The following is a 20,519-nucleotide window of genomic DNA, read 5'->3' on the forward strand; positions in this document are numbered from 1 at the left end:
TTGTCATTGTTTTTCATCTCACTAGGTACTTAGAAGGATGATTATGATAGTTAGTTAGGAATGCTGCCGGAAATGTAGGGTGGCAAAATACTGGGTAATGGAAAAATCTGAATGCCATCGAAACGACGGGAAGATCAACAAGCTCCGTGAGGTGTGGGTACTTAGTTCATCTTGCGGATGTACCTTTGACTGTCGTAAGCTTATGTTATGTCGTTATGTGTGTTTTAGTAAGTATATTTAAGTAAAATGAAACAACATCATAATTTTATAGTATAGAGTTTATTTCCATAATATATACTCAGTTATAACAGCAATTGTCTCCGATCAAACACACTCCAACAATATTTACAAATGTACTTTAAGAGCCTTTTGCGTAGACTTGACAAAACTTTACTCATATACAGTGACGTAACGTGTTCATTGTATGCTTGTAGACATACTTAGGGACCCCCCACACTAGCGTCCTTAAGCGTCGTCGTCGTGCCAGCGTCCGCGCAACGTCGCTGGCCGCCTACCGAACGACAACGCTCGAAAGACGCTAGTGTGGGGGGTCTCTTAACTAAGGGTGTACTTATTTGACTCAGACTTTATTATGAGTTGCAAAGCTGTATACGTGTAATGACGTAAAAGTTTGTGAAATCGTTGCGTCAACATGTATAATTAAGAATTAATGTTATGCTATAATGTTCTTACTAAAAATACGTTGAGTATCTGTTAATAGCTGTACGAGAACATACAAATAAGGTATTAATATTAAAAGGCTCGCATGGGAGTTTTCATTTCGATTATGTATAACATGGAGTTGTGCAATTAATTTAGCTTGTCTGGGCTTATTAGTTTAAATATGCTGTCAAGAGTAAATCTGAAAATAATAGTAAGTTCTGATACAAGTCTACGGCCCTTTGTTTCATTCTGGTCCTGCCGGCTCTCACCTTCAACAATCCATATAATCTACAATACATTTACAAACCCCGCGTCATCACATGACAATGAGGTCTTCTTCTACATCTTAAAGCAATTTACAATAAAACTTATTATATCTACGTATTTCCAATTGTTTTTACGTACTTTTGTGGTAATTTATTCCCGTCAAGGCGATTCTAGATCGCCTTAAGTGCGCCAGCTACGTTTTGCTTCACTGGGAAATTATATACAAATAAATAAAGGTAGCTTTACTCATGTCCCATTAGGCGAAGAGGGAAGAAAAGCATTTCCAGGGATAATGGGAATTTTTCCATTACAGTCCGTTAGCGTAGGCCTTCCGAAGGTAATTAGAGACGTAAATCTATTACAATAATATCGCGTTTGCCCTGAGACGGCTCAGGACTGCCGACTGCTCGTCCAGGGCGCACACAGCTACGGCCAAATATAAATAAATCCTACACGACTGCATCAACTTAACATCTACATCTGTATCACATAACATAGCATTAGATTAAGTTATGACTTAATTAATATTATAAATAATAATATTCGTAATATTAATATGGCAACAAAATATATTTACTAGCTAAGCACCTAGACCAGTAGGTATTTAGGTATTTACATGTCTGTACAGTCAATCCTTATAGTATTGTTATCACTCTTGTCTAATCGTTATACTTCCTCTTAATAAAATTATTGCCAATCAGCTAGTATAACAATATTAGAGATTCTTCAAAAGTTTATTTTTTTTAATTTAAATTCATTATTATGACAATTTCGACGTGTCGTCCCGACAGTAAATGCAGCTGTATAGTAAAGCTTCCGTTACTATGTAAATCCACCTAACGCTACAAAGATTCCATTAAATATTTACAAAATGAATACATAATGATATGCACTGTACATTTGATATTATTAAAATGATTCAAGTTGCCGTTTGTATATTTAAAACGAGATTCATATAATAGGTATACTTATATATGTATGTCGTCGCGAATATGGAAAGCTGACGTCGATCTTCTAGTTGGGATTAGCTACCGTAAGCTGTACTATTCTACAGTTCCCGAGGGAACGTCGCAACATGACCACATGTCTTTTATAAAGTCAGACTATTTAACTACTAAGGTCTTAGCAGTTATAATGCACACACATGTAGATAACGTTGCACTCATCACTTCACACCAATGATATGGAGATTCTTGCCTCACTGGGTCGCGAGAGGGTAGTCTTAGAGCTCAGGTGTTACGGCACTTGGTTTAGGTAAGGCAGTGTCCGAGAGTCGTCAGCAGGGCCGCACACACTGTCATGAGGGTCGGGAGTGTCTTGGACACACCAGATGTCTTTGGCGGCGCCGGGTTGGTCGTCTCTTCGCCCACGAAGTTTCTTCCACCTGTTAACAAGAAATATTGTTCAGAGATCATATTCCACATAACAAACGTCAAATCATCCACCTAAAGGAAACCAATTTGTCTCTGTTTTAGTATTATTAAGTCGAATATACCGTTTCTTATTAATAAAATTACGTTTTATTCTACGCATATCCGTAATATATTGGTTATTTAAAGACGTAGCTCGAATTAAGCGTAAATGTATTCAAAAACTTGATTTAGTAAGTAAACATAATTTGGTTGTCTTTTGAACAGGTCTATTAATATGGGGATAAAAACCTGATATTATTAATTTTGGACGAAATCAGTTGTCATCGAGGTGATTTATAGCACTTAAAATATAATTACGTTCAACTCAACATTCACCAAACCAATCGAGTTATTATAATTATGTGTTATAAGTATATTAAATGTTCGATATCGGTGTAAAATAATCATATGCCGCAATCACGGGGTCACAATTGGCACTTTTTTGCAGTATTTCTCTATGGTTTACTTATATAATAAAACGTACACCCAAAATTATCAACACAGATAATTTTGATTTTATCATTTCGTCGTGTTGTCGTTGTTGCCTTCGCAATTTGACTATACTGTGGTAACAGACAATTAGCCACTCACCGATAGGTCCTCCAAGGCCGGAGCCCTCTCCGGATCCATCATCAGAGTCCTCGTAGCCGTCGTCAGGGTACCCGCGCCCCCCCGAGCCTGACCCCTCGTCACCCGCCTCGTCTCCTTGCATGAACGCCTCTGCCGCGGGGGTGTTGCCCCAAGAGTGGGACACCAGCAACTGGATAGAAAAAGAAATCATGTAGGTTTTAAAAAACACTTAAGATCACACCTTTCGGGATAGACCCCGGGTCAATGACCGTTCGTTCTTCTTCTATCGTGTGGATTGTGAGGTAAATCAGACATTATCAATCCTCAGGGTTACTATGTACCAACTACTTAGGTACTTACTAAGTAAATAGTAGTTGGAACCTACTACTTAATTTACCTTACGAAGCACGAAACGTCTTACTTTAGGACAAGCAGGGATTCAAACCGAACTAGGGATCACAAAGTGATTTTTGAGTGTGGGGACCGGGAATTGAACCCTGGATCTATCCAGATCGAGAGACCAACGCTTTACCTACTAGACCATCAAGAACGATAAAATATGTAATAATAGTTATCATGCGATATCGGGTCTTGCGTGCAAATGTTCTGAAACGAGCACAATTCACACAAAGCAGAAGTTTGTATGAAGCGGGCTTCTGGAAAACACCGATTTCTGGTTTAGATTACATACAAACTCGAACATCACTAAAACTCCAGCCCCCGTAGGTAACTGTTGAGCTTCAGATAGAACGTCTGATATTATCCGGTTGGTATCATTCTGCTATCAGACATGTAGTGTATCCGGCAGACAGACATCCAGACAGATTATCTAACTAAGGAAAAGTTCTACGGGAAATTAATCGTTAGTCTTCTATAAGAGTACGTTCCACGTATGTACATTTATACAGGTTTTGGTTATTTACAGAACATAACATAAACAGCCTATATACGTCCCACTACTGGGCAGAGGCCTCCCTTCAATCAACTGGAGAGGGTATGAAGCATACTCCACCACGCTACTCCACTGCGGATTGGTGGAGGTATTTTACGTCTCATAACCGGGAATCATCTTACTTTTCAATCAGGTGATTCAAGCCTGCAATATCCTTACCAAATAAAAGACACTCTCACAAAGTGATTTCGACAATGTCCCCATCGGGAATCAAACCCGGACCTCCTGATCGTGAGTCTAACGCTCTAACCACTAGACTACGGAGGTTTTGGTCATTTATATGCAGTAATTGAACTTTGAAGGAAGTCCACATTTTCCGATAGTTAACTGTTTCTGTAATAACATGTTTGAATGAATATTGATACAGAGTGTACGTATTGTGTCAAGCGCTTTGCTATAATACTTGATACTACATTGATAATGGACGGTTTCATAATTGATTGATGATCTAGAATGCTAAAGTGAAGATAACAGTATCTACTGTAATATATGTATCTTGTTTAAAGTATTTAAACACACCTCCGCGCATTCGAAGCTTCTGTATCGACTTCTGTTGTGAGTAATGATGAAGACTCTCACATAACATCAGAACAACATCAATCATCGATGGTGTAGCATCGTTAAAAGTGTAATTTGCAAACTGGTTTTATGAGCAATGCCATTATCGGAGTACGCCTATGTATCTATCATAAGGACACGCCATAGCTTCCAAACACAAACTAACAGATGCCTAATGAACAAGTTTCGATATGTCGTGGGGGGGTGTAAAACGGCCACATCGAAGCAATTCATCTAAAAAGCAATATTACTATTTGACATTTGTTTGCATTGCGCACTTACTTTTATATGCGCAAATCCAAATTGCAATATTGCTTTTTTAGATGAATTGCCTCGAAGTGGCCTTTTTAACCCCCCAGATCTTAGAATTAATCATTTCATGACGTGTTCGACCATTTCATAAAATGGTCATATTTCATGAAATAGCCAACTTAAGTTGACCATATCGTTGAAACGGCAACGTTTAATGATATTTCAATCAACGTTTGGTCATATCGTTAATGTAGGTGGTGTTCATGGTATGTGGTGTAATAAAAATGCGAATAGTCGATTCATTTCTTAGGTTCAAAATTATTTACCTAATCGATATGGAAAATTGTACAATTACATTGATTCATCGATTATAATATCAATCAAGTTTTAAAAATAATCTACACCAGCGCCACTACCGGTGGATAATGTAACTCATTTTACGATGTGACTGCCAACATTTGACCATATCATGAAGTAATCATGCATTTAGTTGCTCATATCGTTAAACGTTTTGTGTTCATTGATCTAGTTAAACAACATCATGAACATAATGGCCAACGAGTGATATTCTATTTCATGAAATATGACCATTTCATGAAAAGGTCGAAAACATCATGATCAATTCTAAGATCTGGCCACGACATATCTATCGTCAGGAGACGCCATAGCTTCCAAACACATAAACTAACAGATGCCTAATGAACAAGTTTCAATACATTTATGGTTCTTGTAAGATATGAATCAGTGAGACATTCATAATTTATTTATACATATTTCGCGTCTATCTCCTATCTGATACTTGCGTGTAGTAAATAACATCTCGTAAATCGTTAGGGACTCGAGTATTTTATCTTGAGTGGTAGTGACTAGTGAGCACAGTAAACTTTGAGATTTCTTATGCAAATACCGAGGGAGCCGTCAAGATTTTGTCGCGGGCCTGGTTGAAGTTTCCTTGTAGGGTTTCCTTGCTAGTTACGTAAAAACCTTACTATAGAATAGAGGATTAAGTATGGTGTTTTAAGGTTGGATTTATGATGCGTGTATAAGTATTAGAGTTGGAAGAGGAAGGCCTAAGCGTACATACTGCGATCTAATCCAGGATGTTGTAAAGAAAGACCAGGTCAAGAGTACCTATTCTAAACCAGCGAGCGTGCATGAAGACTTTGATAAGAGTGGAATAAGCGAAAGCGGTCTGTCAGTATTCTCCATTTTTGTCCAGAGCGGAGCATTACATAGTATGTACTAACCTGTTATGAACATGATTCTTACGATACTTAGTGCAAGAATCATAGATATTCTCTCAGAAAAACGTACACTCAGAATAATTGTAAAGTTACACTAAAAATGTAATGCTGATTATGTAAAAAACAACACCTCATTTTTCTGAATGTAATACTTTGAAATTACGTATAGAAAAAAAAACATCTTCATGCGCTTCTTCTCCTTAGCCGCAACACGTTCTGAAGTAGGAGTAGAAATAGGGTTGTAGGACAGATTAGAACTATAACACTATCTTGACATTCTATACCTAAGTGTACTCTGATGGTTCTGTATAGAAAATAAATGATGTTTGTTTGATGGTTGCTCAAATGCTCACCTGTCGCGCCTGCCGCAGTCTGTCTCCTAAAGCAGCCACTCGCGGATCCTGCGGCGCGCCTCCAGCCACCTCGGGGTTGTATCTTTGATCGTTGAGCGAAGCTGACGCTGCTAACGCCTTTGTATACCTGTTTGACAATGTTAATGGATTGTATAATCGAGTGTTTATAATCGTAAGACCGAATGTCCTTTTAAAATCCAAACCCCATTGTGTCTGGAAATCTCAGCCTTAGGAGGTTAAAGAGGATGAAAGTATAACGGTGTTTTGTTTTGCTTTTATTAATATGGACTATCCATTTGGATGATGAGTTGATAGCACTGTCTAGTGTCCTCGCATCGCACATCATATCGCAATCTTAGAATTGGAACGAATATCACGAGTGGCTTCGGGTTGTCTTATCGATGATTTGTGGTTTTGCCCGTCTTAATAGGGATATGGGGATAGTGTAGGGTAATGGGTATGCTAGTAAATATTTGCAGAAAAACGTTCTATACTCACTCTCCAATACTTTCTCCATTCCAGCATCCGTCATTCCCTTCATGCGCGAAATCTGGTTCATCACATAGCTTGTCAGCTAGAGTCAGGAAGAGTTTCTTGCTGGCTGCAAGGGAAGCAGCAAACTGCAGGAGTTCAGCGTCAGGAGGGGGCGCGCGCAGGGCGTCGCGGCGGGCCGTGCCAGGGGTGGGGCGGGGCGAGGTTAGCGAGGGGACGTCCACAGTCGTAGGGGGGCCGCATTCTTGACGAACCTGGTGACAAAAAGATAACCAAGTTGAGGTATAACGCGTGTTCTCGTTTTTCTCCACTACTAGATGAAGGATTCCTTTGGTGGCGGATTTACGGATTTACAAATAAAACAGCAGCGTCTTGTTCGTGTGTTGTATTGAGAGAACAAAGAGCAGAAGCTCCGCGAACGAATGTAATTATAAAGTGTTTCCATATTTAAAAATCCTAAATATATTTATATGTTTTCAAAACTGGATATATAGGTCTCCGAGACCTACGTGATACAGTCTACAATTACCTTCAACAATGTACTCTTATGTTAGCGCACTGACGACAGGACACAATAAGTGCCAACTCTTAATTTCTTCACTTCTGCTGCACCAAAGGGTGGTGTAGGATTATTAAGTAAAAAGCGAATTAGATGAAGCTAAATAATAAGAGTATACTGATTGAAATCTAGACCAATTAAACTGTCGTCCTACAGATCATCTCTACAATGTAACAGAACCTATCTAATCTAGAAAGGAATGTACCGTTCTAAAATCTAAAAACGTTAAACGTTAGATGTAAAACAACAAGTTCCGGGGCCGATGAAGATAAACGGACGGCCGCGGCGCAATCGATAAAGCCATGTCATTTGCCAGCGCGAATATCACGAGATCGACAGCGGTATTCATGCGGAACTCTTGCGCCCGCGCAGCCGCGCACCGCTTCTACTCTCGTGTGGGCTGTGAGGTCGATGACCAACCTTACCAACCCAGGATTATTGACATGGCTCATGTAGCGACTACAGTTACTTAAGTAAATAGCAGCAGGGATCATGTGAAGTTTTTATGAGTTGTCCATTAGTGACTGCAATTCTGATTTGAAATCATAAGTTAAGCAGTTATCGGTGTTCGCTCTACCAAGAGTATCTCTTGACTAGCCAAGACCATGGTATAACAATACAAGGTAAGTATACTCAATCCTATGAAAAGCCGCCATTGCTAGACCTTTGATGACGTAAGTGTTACCATTAAATTGGTATCGCCAACATTCCAAGGACTTAAATTGTATTATTGAATATTTAGCGAATCACTGACTATCGTACTTAATTACTGTCACTTGACACTGTAAGTAAATCTTTTACTAAAACTTCAAATTCCCTTGCAAAGTAATTAAAAACATTATCATTTAGCCATATCCGGAACTATTTAGATGATGTTTTTCTTCTTTGCGTTTATTTTTTTACCTTGTTTTCATTGGCAAAGGCATTTTACGTAGATTTTAGAATAACGATGTATACAAGCTGTGACGACTTAGCAACTATTTGGGACTGTCGTGACAGGCCGGATTAGCGACAATTACTAGCGGAATGCCGTAATATCATAGGCAGATGTTGGCATGCGCACGCACTGTAAACGTCCGGAGCGGCGCGCGCGACACTCGCAAATAAACCACGACACTCACACGCGACGTAAATAGGCGCATACCATCGCCTAGCATGCCTGTATTCTTCACTTTTTATATTGTTTCAATATGCATTCTTGAAGGGAATCAGCAATGAGTAGAGTTGATTATGATATGACATCGACAAGAAGTGGACAGGTAAGCAATTTTAGATTAACTACAGTTCATGAACCCGTTGAGAGCCGTGGTAGCCCAGTTGGTAGAACGCTTGCCTCACTTTAAGGTCGCAGGTTCGAATCCAAGCCCGTGATTGTCGAATTTGTTATCGAATTCATGTTTGGATCATAAATGATTATCACGCTGAGCAGCGGTGAAGGAGTATATCGTGAGGAAATCCACATTCCAGAGAAATGCATTTTCGGAGGTATCGGAGGGCTGGTTTCCCTTTGCAGGTTAGAAGGTGTAAAATTTACTAAAATAAAAAATAAGTGTTTAATAAAAAAAGCGAATATTGTGTTTCAAGATTTAAGATTTGGGAGGCATATTCATGTTAAGACAAATGTCGCAAATGGCAATGTCTATCCCGATCACTGATGATGATAAAAAGCATTCTAGTATTTTCATTTCACTCCCGACTATGCAAAATATGTATGCTATAAATTGGAAATCGCATTAGTACATAGGTACAGGTGACACAGAAACAGAGAAACAGGTGAGGCCACCAGGCGCCGTAAAACGCGGGGGCGGGGGGGGGGGGGGGGGGGGGGGGGGGAAGAGGCAAAATCAACCAAGACTGGCCACATAGAACTCATACAGGGTGGCCATAAACAACATGTTTAAAAGATTTAAACAGGTAAATTTTGGTGGCCGTAAATTAATCGGTGTTTTAAGGGGCTGAGGGATGCCACTTTGAGGTCTCGCACCACCTAATATTTTGCTAGGGCCGCCTCTGAGGCGAGGAACGTTCTTTTTTGAGGGCATAAACAATAGAAATGCAGTGTTTTTATGTTTATTGTTTTATTATCACGACATTACACATTCAATTTACTCAGCGATAGCTGTGGGAGGTCTAGAGAATATGGCCTTTCTAATGTGCAAGTTTTTATCACGTTTTTATTGCACATTACACTTTAGAAGTTGTTCTTGGAAAGCTTTATATTACCTGTTGTGCTTAATATAATTAAGTTGGCTTCTGCTACAAACTTCGGTATCTTATTGATCTTTGAAACAACAGAAAGTGGAGACCGGGTGAGAGCGCTCCCCATTCGTCCGGCCAAGTAGTTAATGCCACATGCGGAAAATATACAATAGTAATAAGAAATCAGAATCAATTATTCAACGTCATTTCGCAAGGTGTTATGGCTGGGGAGAAGAAATAACAAGAAACTGCATAATAAGTTTTATTCAGTGTAGATTACCATATTTTGTTAATAACAATTTATATTGTGACCTTAAGTTAGTGATAGTGAATAAAAGTGCAGTTTTTCCAACATTACTGATCTACCGTCTCTATTCTACTTCTGAAGTAGTGGCGTACCTGTAGGTAAATATGCTGAAGAAAGAAAGAAAGAAGCATTATTATTTTCGGACACCACAGACACAGAACAGGTACATTACATTTGACACAGGACAGAGATCACGCGGATAATAAATAATATAAAAAAAACACTAAGATCAAAAATTATATACATAATAATAATTATTATGATTTATATATTATTAATATATTTTTTTATTATTATTTTGTTTTACTGACGACATAATAAGGGCATGGAGCATAAAATGGGTTTCTACGTTCTTCTGTTTGCAATTGAAGTGAACCTAACGAACCTTTTTATCAACGAGTATCTCGTACCAAATGAGGTGAAAATAATCCACGAAAGTGATGCAAAGTGCTTCAGGCGTGGCCTCCCTCACGAGTCCTGTCTAATGTAATATTGAGAGAGGTTTTATCTTTTGAGTGGCATAAAAGAAATGTTTATTGAGTATGTATGAGTAGTTATCTATTTAACTGTACTTAGTTCGGATAACTAAATCGTTGTTTGTGAAATAGAAACGAAAACGTTTTTTACTTTCATATCCGTTCTGTGATAAAAATCATTTATCATAAAATCTGCTCAGGAATGTTTAAAACCTCCAGCCGGATCTGCATGACAACCGCGCCGCGCGCGACGCAAATTATATTGAGCGCTTCGACCAATAGCCGTTTGACGTCCATCTACGTAGATAGCATTCTTATCGTTTTTGGTCCAAGCGCTCGATATAATTCGGCAGGGATCGCCGATATGTCCAACCTGGTCTATACATACCATTAACTGCTATTTATATATTTAGACCCAGACGCATGCGAATAGGTATAACATGCGTTCACGTTATTTCTAAAGTAGTATTCCTTTTTACGAATCACTGTGGTTCTACGAGTGCTTGGTTCTCAAACGGGGAGCGCCGGATCAAACCCCGGTATTGGACTTGCGCCAATGACTTATTAATTGATCTTAAGTTCAGTTTTAACTAATAAAGTTGGCTAATCCATTTCAGACGGCGATACGGCTCACCATCTATCACGTTGGTCTAACAGAAAACTCCATGAGGTGTGGGTACTTAGTTCATCTTGCAATGGATGTATTTGTGACTACTCCAATTGAGGTATAACATACTTGAGATGTTTTTTTTAAAGTCATATAGTCTTGTTTAGTCGTATAACGTGCATAATGCTTGCTTAGTTGATATAGGTATCAGTTTCTCGCCAGAACATTGAGTAAGTAAGCAAAGTTGGCGACACTGTCGCAGTGTGGTACGGATTCATTTCAATTACTTAGTAAAAGAGACAGCGTCCTGCGGTGCAACATGCCATGAGATTCTTGCTTTGACATGACGTCTGTGATGTTGGCCTACTGTAAGCGAGGAGCGAGAAGCGCTAAGAACGATACTTAGTGCGACTTGTATAAACTGTTTGTGTTGACGTTCGGGGTAGAAAAGTGTCTTGTTCACTTGATCGTTGTTCATTATGTTGAATGGATAGTAAGTAAGTACGCAAAAGGGACAAGGAAAGGTGGGCACCGATACCACTGAAGAAGTAGTTGTGAGGGATTATGAAATTCTGATTACAAAATAAAGACAGATCTAAAGGTGACAAAAAAGTTTTCTTTTTTATTTAACATTTTTATGAATTTTAATAATAAAAGATGTAATAATAAGTGCGACATTTTGGCACGTTTTTCCATATAAAGTCCATAGTATTTTTTTTTGTATTTTGACGTTTAGTAAAAAGTAACTGATTTGACTAGTTGGAAACTACCCTTTTGTAAAGTTTTAAGCCGTGAATGTGGATACTAGCGTTCATTTAGTTATTACTACTCGCAATGGATCAGCTTGGCGTGGATCACCTATATAATGTACATATATCCTTAAAAGATTGATCACGCCTGTCCCTAAAAGTGGGCCCATAAATAATGGCTAAGTTTAACGCAACAGTTCACCGCCTCTAATCCGCTGTAAGTGGCACTGTGTTTATTTTTTGTACAACCTCTTGGAACCACATTACACTGCTGTGCAGACTACTTCTGAAATTTGTGTAATGTGCACACTTCACATATCAATTATATTAATTAAACTTGGTACGTGACCGCGCGGGCCTTTGTTAAAGTTTTGATAATGCAACTGCATGCCCTGGTACTATCATTTTGAAGTAACAAGGTGTAACATTCAAGGTGTATTATCAACATAAATATAAAGTAGATATGAATGTAAAAAAATTACAAAGTACAGCTAAGTACTTAGGTACTATTGGAAGTAATTGGTATTTAGAAGAAAAGCCAGTAGATTTTCTTGTAATTATATGCAGTATTAATTAACCAATTCAAAATAACGTATTATCTATAGCCATGAACGTAACGTATTATTTATAGTCTATAATGAGAATGTCTCTTGGTAGGTACATTTATTTTGGTTTGATAATTCAATTGAGTTGTCAATAATTCCATATTGATAAACGAAAAGTAGCGCAGTTTGAATCTGAATTGCCATTCCAGTCGCCATCATAGAGGACGCAAGTTAAATAAATATTACAGGCTGGGGAAATCTCGCCCTTATGTAGGTAGAGGTTGCTATAGCAGTAGGTACACAAGCAGAGCAAACGAACTTCATCTTGATTCCGCCGAGCCGGGGGAAAACTTTTATTACGCTTTTGACATCTGCCACGGAGAAATGTCGACTCCAATTTTCTTCTTACACATGTCAGCATTCTATATTTAACTGTCATGTACTTACAAATAAGTATTATTGGTGTTGGTATATCTGTAAGGTATTTGTAAGTTTAAGCATGAAACATAATTTGCTTTATAGGCGTTTAGTTTTTACAACAGAAACTATAATGTTATTTTCATTATTATTATTTTCTGTTGTTGTTTATTGTTGAAGGAGATGGCGTGACGACTTGGACGCTTGCCGGAGGGACTGGCCGGAGTACGCACAGGACCGCGAAAAATGGAAAGAGGAAGGGGAGGCCTTTGCCCAGCAGTGGGATCTGGTAGGCTAGATTAGATTAGATTTATTATTGTCTAAGTTTGTGGCTCGTTCAGGACACTTCAGTTAACTGTGAGGTGAAAAGAACCACCCAGTGCGAAATGAGTCCTCAACATTATCAGTCTGTAAATAATTATCAGTACTAACATAACGTTTTCGTTTTAAATTCCTGCGGACATTATGCTTGCCAAAATTCCAGCAGCAAATTACAAATCCGTGCACAAAATCCGACCACCAAAAAATGCCATGCGAAAAGATACAAAAACGCACGATAAAAAACTGCATTAATTAAAACGTATGAGACCGCAAGATGTGTTAATTTAGGTTTAATGTCCTTATAGCACTTAAGATAAGCAAAAAGGTACCGACTGCTATAAAATATATGGAATATTCATTATCTGTTGGCGTTTGCGCGCCGCGGCCGGTTCGATGCCTTGGGGTACAAAAAGTGTATATAAAAACTGTCTGTCTGTATATTGAAAGCTGCGTGCCCCGGGTGGGCAAAACGTAATTGCAGGGAAACAGCAGTATACATAATGTAGTCGACATTAGATAATTTGTTGCGCAACAAAGTTAATAAGCTGTTGCAGTTTATCAGGTGGGCGAGAGCTTTCATGGAGTGCGTACCACCTCTTTCTCACGTGAAGGGTAAATAATTATATTGGTTCAAGTAATATATGACTAAAGTTTAAAACCTTAGGAGCTAGTAAAATCAAAATGACACTAACATAACAGATACTTAGATCATATGTAAGTATCGTATTTTATATCGTTCATTAAGATTGCTAGTTTGTGCCCTTAGGAGCCAAATTATGTAGGTAAAGAGTTAGGTAAGTATAAGAATGGATAACAACAATGCATTTGTTTTTACGTAGAAGAAGAATAATAGTTTAAAAATACTTAGTTCCTGGACAGCTGTACTGTAAAGTTAAATCAAAATATTAGTAATATTTTCCTCCTAGCGATTCCAGATATGGCTTGTGGAGACGGGAGACACATAAACTAAGTACGAGCCACTATTTCCCAGAGGACCTCGCTTAGACGGCTCTATAACCGCTCGCAGCACTATTGGCTCCTGCCCTACTTCTGGCGTGAGGCGAGATGTTAATAAAAGAAAATATTACTCCTATGGTATTTTGCCGATCTCCCTGTAAGTCCGATCTCAGAATTATTTATTCAACGTAATTATCATGGATAAACTTGTTGAATCTATTCTATATTCATTTTTGAATCTACGTCATTTCGCAAGAGGTGTTATGGCTGAGGAGAAGAAATGATAAGAAACTACAACAGCAACACATCTTTTAATCCAATGTAGGTATAAATTACAATTTATTTAATAACTAGAGGAACACATTTAATACTAGGCATTTTTATCATTTAGGTAATCATTAATCTCATAATAAGCAAACTTCACGTGTGCTTTATATTTATTTTCTAAAATTCTAAATATTATCTGGTATTTTATTGTAAAAAACGTATATATAACCCCAAAAAGATGAATTTAATTTATTTAATCTAGAATTAATAGGGATTTTATTTTTATTTTTAATTTTGTAAGTAAGTAGTAAGCTAGTAAGTAAATGAACCTTCGAATATGATGAATCGTATGGTGAAATGGTGATAAGGATTCAGCCTATCGCCATACAATCGGCCAACATGTTGGAAATGACAATGCCTTTATCGCATTTTACGGCAATCAAGGGAAGACAAGCGGAATGTGTTCTATGTTTTTTATTTACTTCCAGTCCAGCATAGAGCAAAAATAGTAAATAGGGTTCGTAGTAGTTATTTATCACTGGCCGCGAGAAAAACAAGTAGAATAAGTAGGTTAGATTGTTAATTACGCCCGCTGAAAATGTAGAACTTTACACTTTTGTACAAATTTTACCTACTTTTCTTCCTTATCTGTTCATTTTTTAGGAGTAGTCTGTACTCAGCAGTGGGACTGTTTCCTTTACTTTTCCTTTTTTGATTTAGAACTATTTTTGTGTGTATCTGATTTGATGTTTGTACACTACAATACACTTGTCTTTTTTGTAAATGCCTTGAAAAACAAATTAAAAAGCTGCTTTACGCTTATCCGATGGTACAGCACCCTTCACCGCCAGCAATGTGACCGAGAACTTAGCTCTATGAGTACAATAAATTTTCCCAGTGTAATGGATTGGCAGAAATTACTTATTCTTTATTGAATGTGAACATACCTCATGGTGGTCATTTAATTACGCATTTCTATTACTAGATCTACTATTGGTATTTAATTGTCGGCATTAGTTTAGATATGTCTTAGCCTCTGGCAGGATTTAATCCATCCATCCATGTCCATCGTCCATGTGTGTGTAAAACTTGTTTTGTATGTAGGGGGCAATAAAGTATATTTGTATTTAATGCTCGATTTTGATATACATAATTTATGTCACGTAATTTCCTGGATTTGTGCCCGGTTAATGGCAATAGGCTCGTCTCCGTGTGGGTGTATATACAGGATTTTAGTGACATCGTAACGAATACTGAGGGCGCTGATTCAGACCATGATTCTGAGTTAATATCAAGTGAAATTTTCCGTCGCAAAATATGGGACTGAAAAGAATTATTAAATGCACAAATTTTTTTATGAATTTCCCGACGGAAAATTCTACTTGATATTAACTCAGAATCATGGTCTGAATCATCCTTCAAAGTTTTTGTTACGGCGACGTCACTAACACCCTGTATATTGTATATCTGTGCTTACTCTTTTGGGGACAGAGGCGTGATGCTATGTTGTATTAACGAATGTAATTGATTTTCTGGCATGTTATAAAAGTCGAATGGATCATCATGATGATGATGACTTGTGGTTCAGCTAACATCAATAAGGATTGCAGGCGTGTAGGTGTGTTGTTCGTCTCTCTCTTGTATTCTAGAGTTTTATTTTTGAATGCTTGTAAAGTTACATGTGCAAAAAGTTTATGGTAAGGTGTTGTAACTTAAAAAGTTAGCTATTAATTAGACTAATAAAAACAATGTATATCAATAAATTAATTTAACAAAACCTTTTATTACAGATACGTTCTCAAGGACGGCGAGAAACAACGAGGTACAAGAAACCAATTGTAAATTCAAAGTAATTAATTCAATTAATTGTAGAAATCAAAAATAGCTTATCAATCGGTTGATCTGTAGAGTTATGAATAAATTACGATACTTATTTGAAACAATCGCGGGTCTTATAAGGCATTATGATTCATTTGATTATGTAATCTATTATTTGCAACAATCGGTTGAATTAAGTTTGACATGACATGGGAGCTAGGTGGCGCAGCGGTAAACGCGCTCGGTCTGCGATTGTTGAAGTTAAGCAACTTTCGCAAAGGCCGGTCATAGGATGGGTGACCACAAAAAAAAAATCTGATAGATGTAGATGTAATCTATTATTGATTATCATTTGTATTTACGTCATAGCGTCTGAATAAAAAATGAAGGGTGGCCCGTTATGAAACCTGACAAAGCTTTTAGTAGATAGGTATGGAATAATGGCAGAAGGTATACATAGAGCAAAAAGAAAGGTTCTTCAATACAGCTTGATGAGATTAAGAAAAAAACACTTTGCAATCAGATACATGATTGTATGATCAATAAAAACACACAGAGTCAAGGTCGGCCATTTCAATGGTCTATGACTTTACTGAGTGACGGTAGTGGTTCGCGTTTCCGTACATTGTGCAAAAAGTAATAAATCCAACGAGGAAAATTAAATTAACAGGAAAATCCCAACAGAAATTTATATTTGCGGAAAAGCGTCCGAAAATCTTTAGAGATACTTTTGTAAAGGATCCGGCTCACCAAAAGCAGGTTAGAAGCGAAATAGGTTAGAGCAGATTCAACAAGTCTGCGTTATAACCGCGTGTAGTTGTCTGTAATTGTCTTTGAAATCATGTACATAATTCTTTTTGCGCACCTTTTCGTTAATGTTATCGAGTAAATCGATAACGCGGCGCAGTCACTTTGTAATAATATAGTTTCTTGTGTTACTTACAACAAGCGCGAGTATCGCTTTCAAACTTCAGCTACTATTGTTCTAGTTTCAGTGTGCCAAAGCCTTAAAAGTAATTTGAAACTGAAGTTTTATTTCGTGATCCTAGGCCTGATGTTTTTTTTTATACGATGTATTGTAGACTTGTCTCGGCGGTATTCACTATTTGGCCGGAATAAAACTGGATCACCGGATAGAGAAAGGTTAGATCTACAATAAAGATTTTAGTTTTTAAAGTTTTGCTTTATTATCCTACTAAGATTTAAACGTTATTAAAAGAGGAACAAATACTTTTCTTACTTACTAAAGTGTCCACTAAAAACAAATTAGGACTCATTTGGTATTATGGATCACGGTACAAACGCTAAAATCTGCATATTCAAAAAAAAGAGAACTCGAAAGTCCGTTAAAATGTCCTGCAATTGTTATTTAAATACAGAATAATTAAGTACAAAGTCATTTACTTCAGGGTTGTCTAAAATATAAATAAAACGCAGACGATGCCTGTGGCCTATGGCTCTCAGTTACAACAACCTTAAACTTTATTTCGGCAGTAAAATATATATAAAATACACACCTATTCGTTTGTTTTATACACCTCGTAAAACATTCCATAGTTTATAACCAGACACTCTATGCGAATACTGTCAATCGAATCGACACATAAAATAAAACTAGAATGAATATCTTCTCTCCGCTATTGTTCGCTTAATATTCCGATCGTAAGTTTTGACAAAGAACGAAGTTATTAATCGTTATAAAGATATATGAAATGGACACTATTGGGATAACTCATAAATGTCTGAAGTTATTTTTTATGTTCTAAACATTATTAGGTACTTAGATGTTTTGTGTATTATGGCACTTAGATGTTTTGTCTGTAAATAACGCAGTAGCAAGAAGTTTCTGGCTTGTGGGCATATAAAGTAAGTACCTAGCCAATTATTCTGTCAAAACAAATGTTTTTCAGAAAGTTTTAATGTAAAATGAATAAGTGGAAATTAATACAAAAGAGGTATCTTTCTTCCATTGCGTGCTATTACCAGACTAACACAAAACTAGCAATTCGAATAAAAAATATTGAAGAAACAGAAAATGATTGCGAATGTCATCATCACAAATATTCAAATTTAGATATCGGACGGAATGACCCACAAGTTGAGAGGTCAACTTTGTTACGGTGAAAAGTTGTGCGCATCATCTGCGGCGAGGCGGCGCGCGCGCCGGCGCCCGCCCACGCTCCCTCGTGCTTTCACCTCGCAAAACTTAACGGCATGAACAATAAACGAAGAGCGATTCTTAGGATATCAGCCGAGAGGTTGTCTTAAAAAACGGGGCGCTAATTGCCCCCGTGAATACACAGTAACTATAATATGCATTTAAAAAGTAAGTAAGTAAAAGCTGGACAAATCTGGATTAAAGTAGATATAAAGCATCATATCTACTATCACGTCAAAACTGAATAACCAGACAAGACTGACTGAATTACAATAGTCCAATTTATTTCCGTTTAAAGCAGCGTATGTTTTCGAGAAAAATATGATACTTACTTACCTAAAAATATGAATTACACTCTGCCGCCTATGTCTTGCATGTCGCGTGCGTAGGCGCCTCCATGCAGGCTCAATAGCCGCCAATCCGACGACTGTTTATTGATATACGACCGTATCACGCACATTTATTGGTCCCCGATAGTTTTATAGCAGTCACTGCCACTACCGGAAGCCTCGTTAGACGGACTTTTATATCGGAACAATTAGAAATAAGCTGATAAATCTTACTTCTGAAGCTACTGCTAATTTTGTTTGATTTTGTCACCGTAGTAAAATAAATGAATGAGATGATAAAACACAATTGGTTGTACCGTGGGAACTCTGTGTCGTAACAGCAAGACAATCTTTATGGTGATATATGTTTTGTTATTTATTATACACATAATATTTTAGTGGTAGATAGGTATAAATCGATCTATCTATCTATATGTATAAAGTGAATACCTCCTAAAATATATTCCACTTAATATCAACTCAGAATCATGGCCTGAATCATCTCTCAAAGTTTTCGTTACGATATCACTAACATCCTGTATTAATATCATCATCATCAATTTAAGAGCCAGCTCTTGTGGGTGCAGCATTTTCCATGCAACTTTTTTAGGGTAAAATAGGGCAGTGGTTTCCCTCTTGCCTTCCGCCCCGCAGTACTATGTCTGACGCAAGTGGGATGGCGCCCAGAGTAGTCTATTACAAAGCCATACTAGGACTCCTCGCCTCTGAATAGTACTGACAGTTACTGGCTGCCCTCTATCAGGTTGCAGTCCCTGTGACTTGCCCTGCCTGTGACTGTTTTGATTAATATACTTAATTATATATATGGGTAGCATAAAGGCATTTATCCATAAATATTGTAACATCTGCGGTTTGGCGTAATACTAGTAAACATACCGTGTAAATGTTATTATTAATTTCATATTTACGTTCCTACCGACTTGTATGTTATAAATACCTATAATGTAATGAATAAACATGTATCATGTAGGTCGCTCTTATTTGAATTTATGCGCGTTGTATACCAATCGCATATTTATACACCCAGAGATACGAGAAAGATACCACAATTAAAAATAATCCCTTTAAATTAATGTTTGCAACCAAACGTGGGTAGACTATAAAGGTTTCCGATGGCCAGAAAAATTAATACATTCGTGCTCTGTGAGTTTGTTCGTGGGTGGCGCTAATGATGCCTTTTAGCAGTGTTTTGACAATATCTACAACTGAATCTGATTGAATAAACATAACGTGTAGATTTCACATTTCTATTTGCTTGATTTACCGTTGAACATAACAAACGATAACGGAACTGAACACATAAGTTTTTTCCGGTCATAACACGAAAGGAAGTTCTATTTCAAACTACATAAAATATATATCACGCGTTGTACTTTTTGTTTGGTCCCTTCTGTTCCGGAAAACAGCGGAAAGGTTTGTTTACTTTGCATGGGAAAAGTTCGCGTGATAAAAGAAAATTATAAGTTCTTTTCTGATAGGTTACTTACAGGATTTATATCTCTTATAAGTACATATAAAAAGACAAGTAACCAAATAATGACCAAGAACAAAGATCGTGTTGTTTCTGTTAAATTGCAAAAATTCGGTTAAACGAAGTACTTAATTAAGTACTTAACTCTCTTTTTGCTAACACTTAACTTCTTTTTTATTTTGCGTAATGTTACGCTTTAGAACTTAATTTCGTCAATAGCTCTAGATTACGAACTACTTTTATATTGATGGATGGCGGTGTGTTACCTAATGTCGCGCCATATGTTCGTTTCTTGTAAAATATGTAGGTTACGGCGTGGGTGTAATGCCTTCTGGTGATATTTGTCCATATATGTGGTGTGCATTTGTTTATTTATGCCCAAATATAACACCAATATATTTCCTGTGCTTTTCGAAAACAGCCTTAGCATGAATATAGTAATATGACGTCGTAATGCATCTATCTATCTATTTACTCAGCCTGTATCGACCCACTGCTGGGTATAGGCCTCCTCTTCACGCCATCCTTTCCGGTCCTGTGCAAGTCTCATCCATT

At 37.4% G+C, this 20,519-nt stretch overlaps 1 protein-coding gene across 2 annotated transcripts in view; it reads right to left on the bottom strand.

Annotated features, from left to right (window-relative positions):
* Positions 1–260: 260 nt before the first annotated feature.
* Positions 261–20,519, bottom strand: part of LOC126381910 (division abnormally delayed protein) — a 138,508-nt gene continuing 118,249 nt past the window's right edge. For both annotated transcript variants that reach the window (XM_050031478.1, XM_050031477.1), the window contains 4 exons: positions 6,770–7,017; positions 6,272–6,398; positions 2,934–3,102; positions 261–2,314 (listed from right to left, as the gene is read on the bottom strand). In XM_050031478.1, coding sequence (XP_049887435.1) covers positions 2,181–2,314; positions 2,934–3,102; positions 6,272–6,398; positions 6,770–7,017 — 678 coding nt within the window. In that variant the 3' untranslated portion in view covers positions 261–2,180. The remainder of the gene's footprint in view (positions 2,315–2,933; positions 3,103–6,271; positions 6,399–6,769; positions 7,018–20,519) is intronic.

The sequence above is a fragment of the Pectinophora gossypiella genome, chromosome 3 (assembly GCF_024362695.1).
Source record: "Pectinophora gossypiella chromosome 3, ilPecGoss1.1, whole genome shotgun sequence".
In the NCBI taxonomy this organism is placed as follows: domain Eukaryota; kingdom Metazoa; phylum Arthropoda; class Insecta; order Lepidoptera; family Gelechiidae; genus Pectinophora; species Pectinophora gossypiella.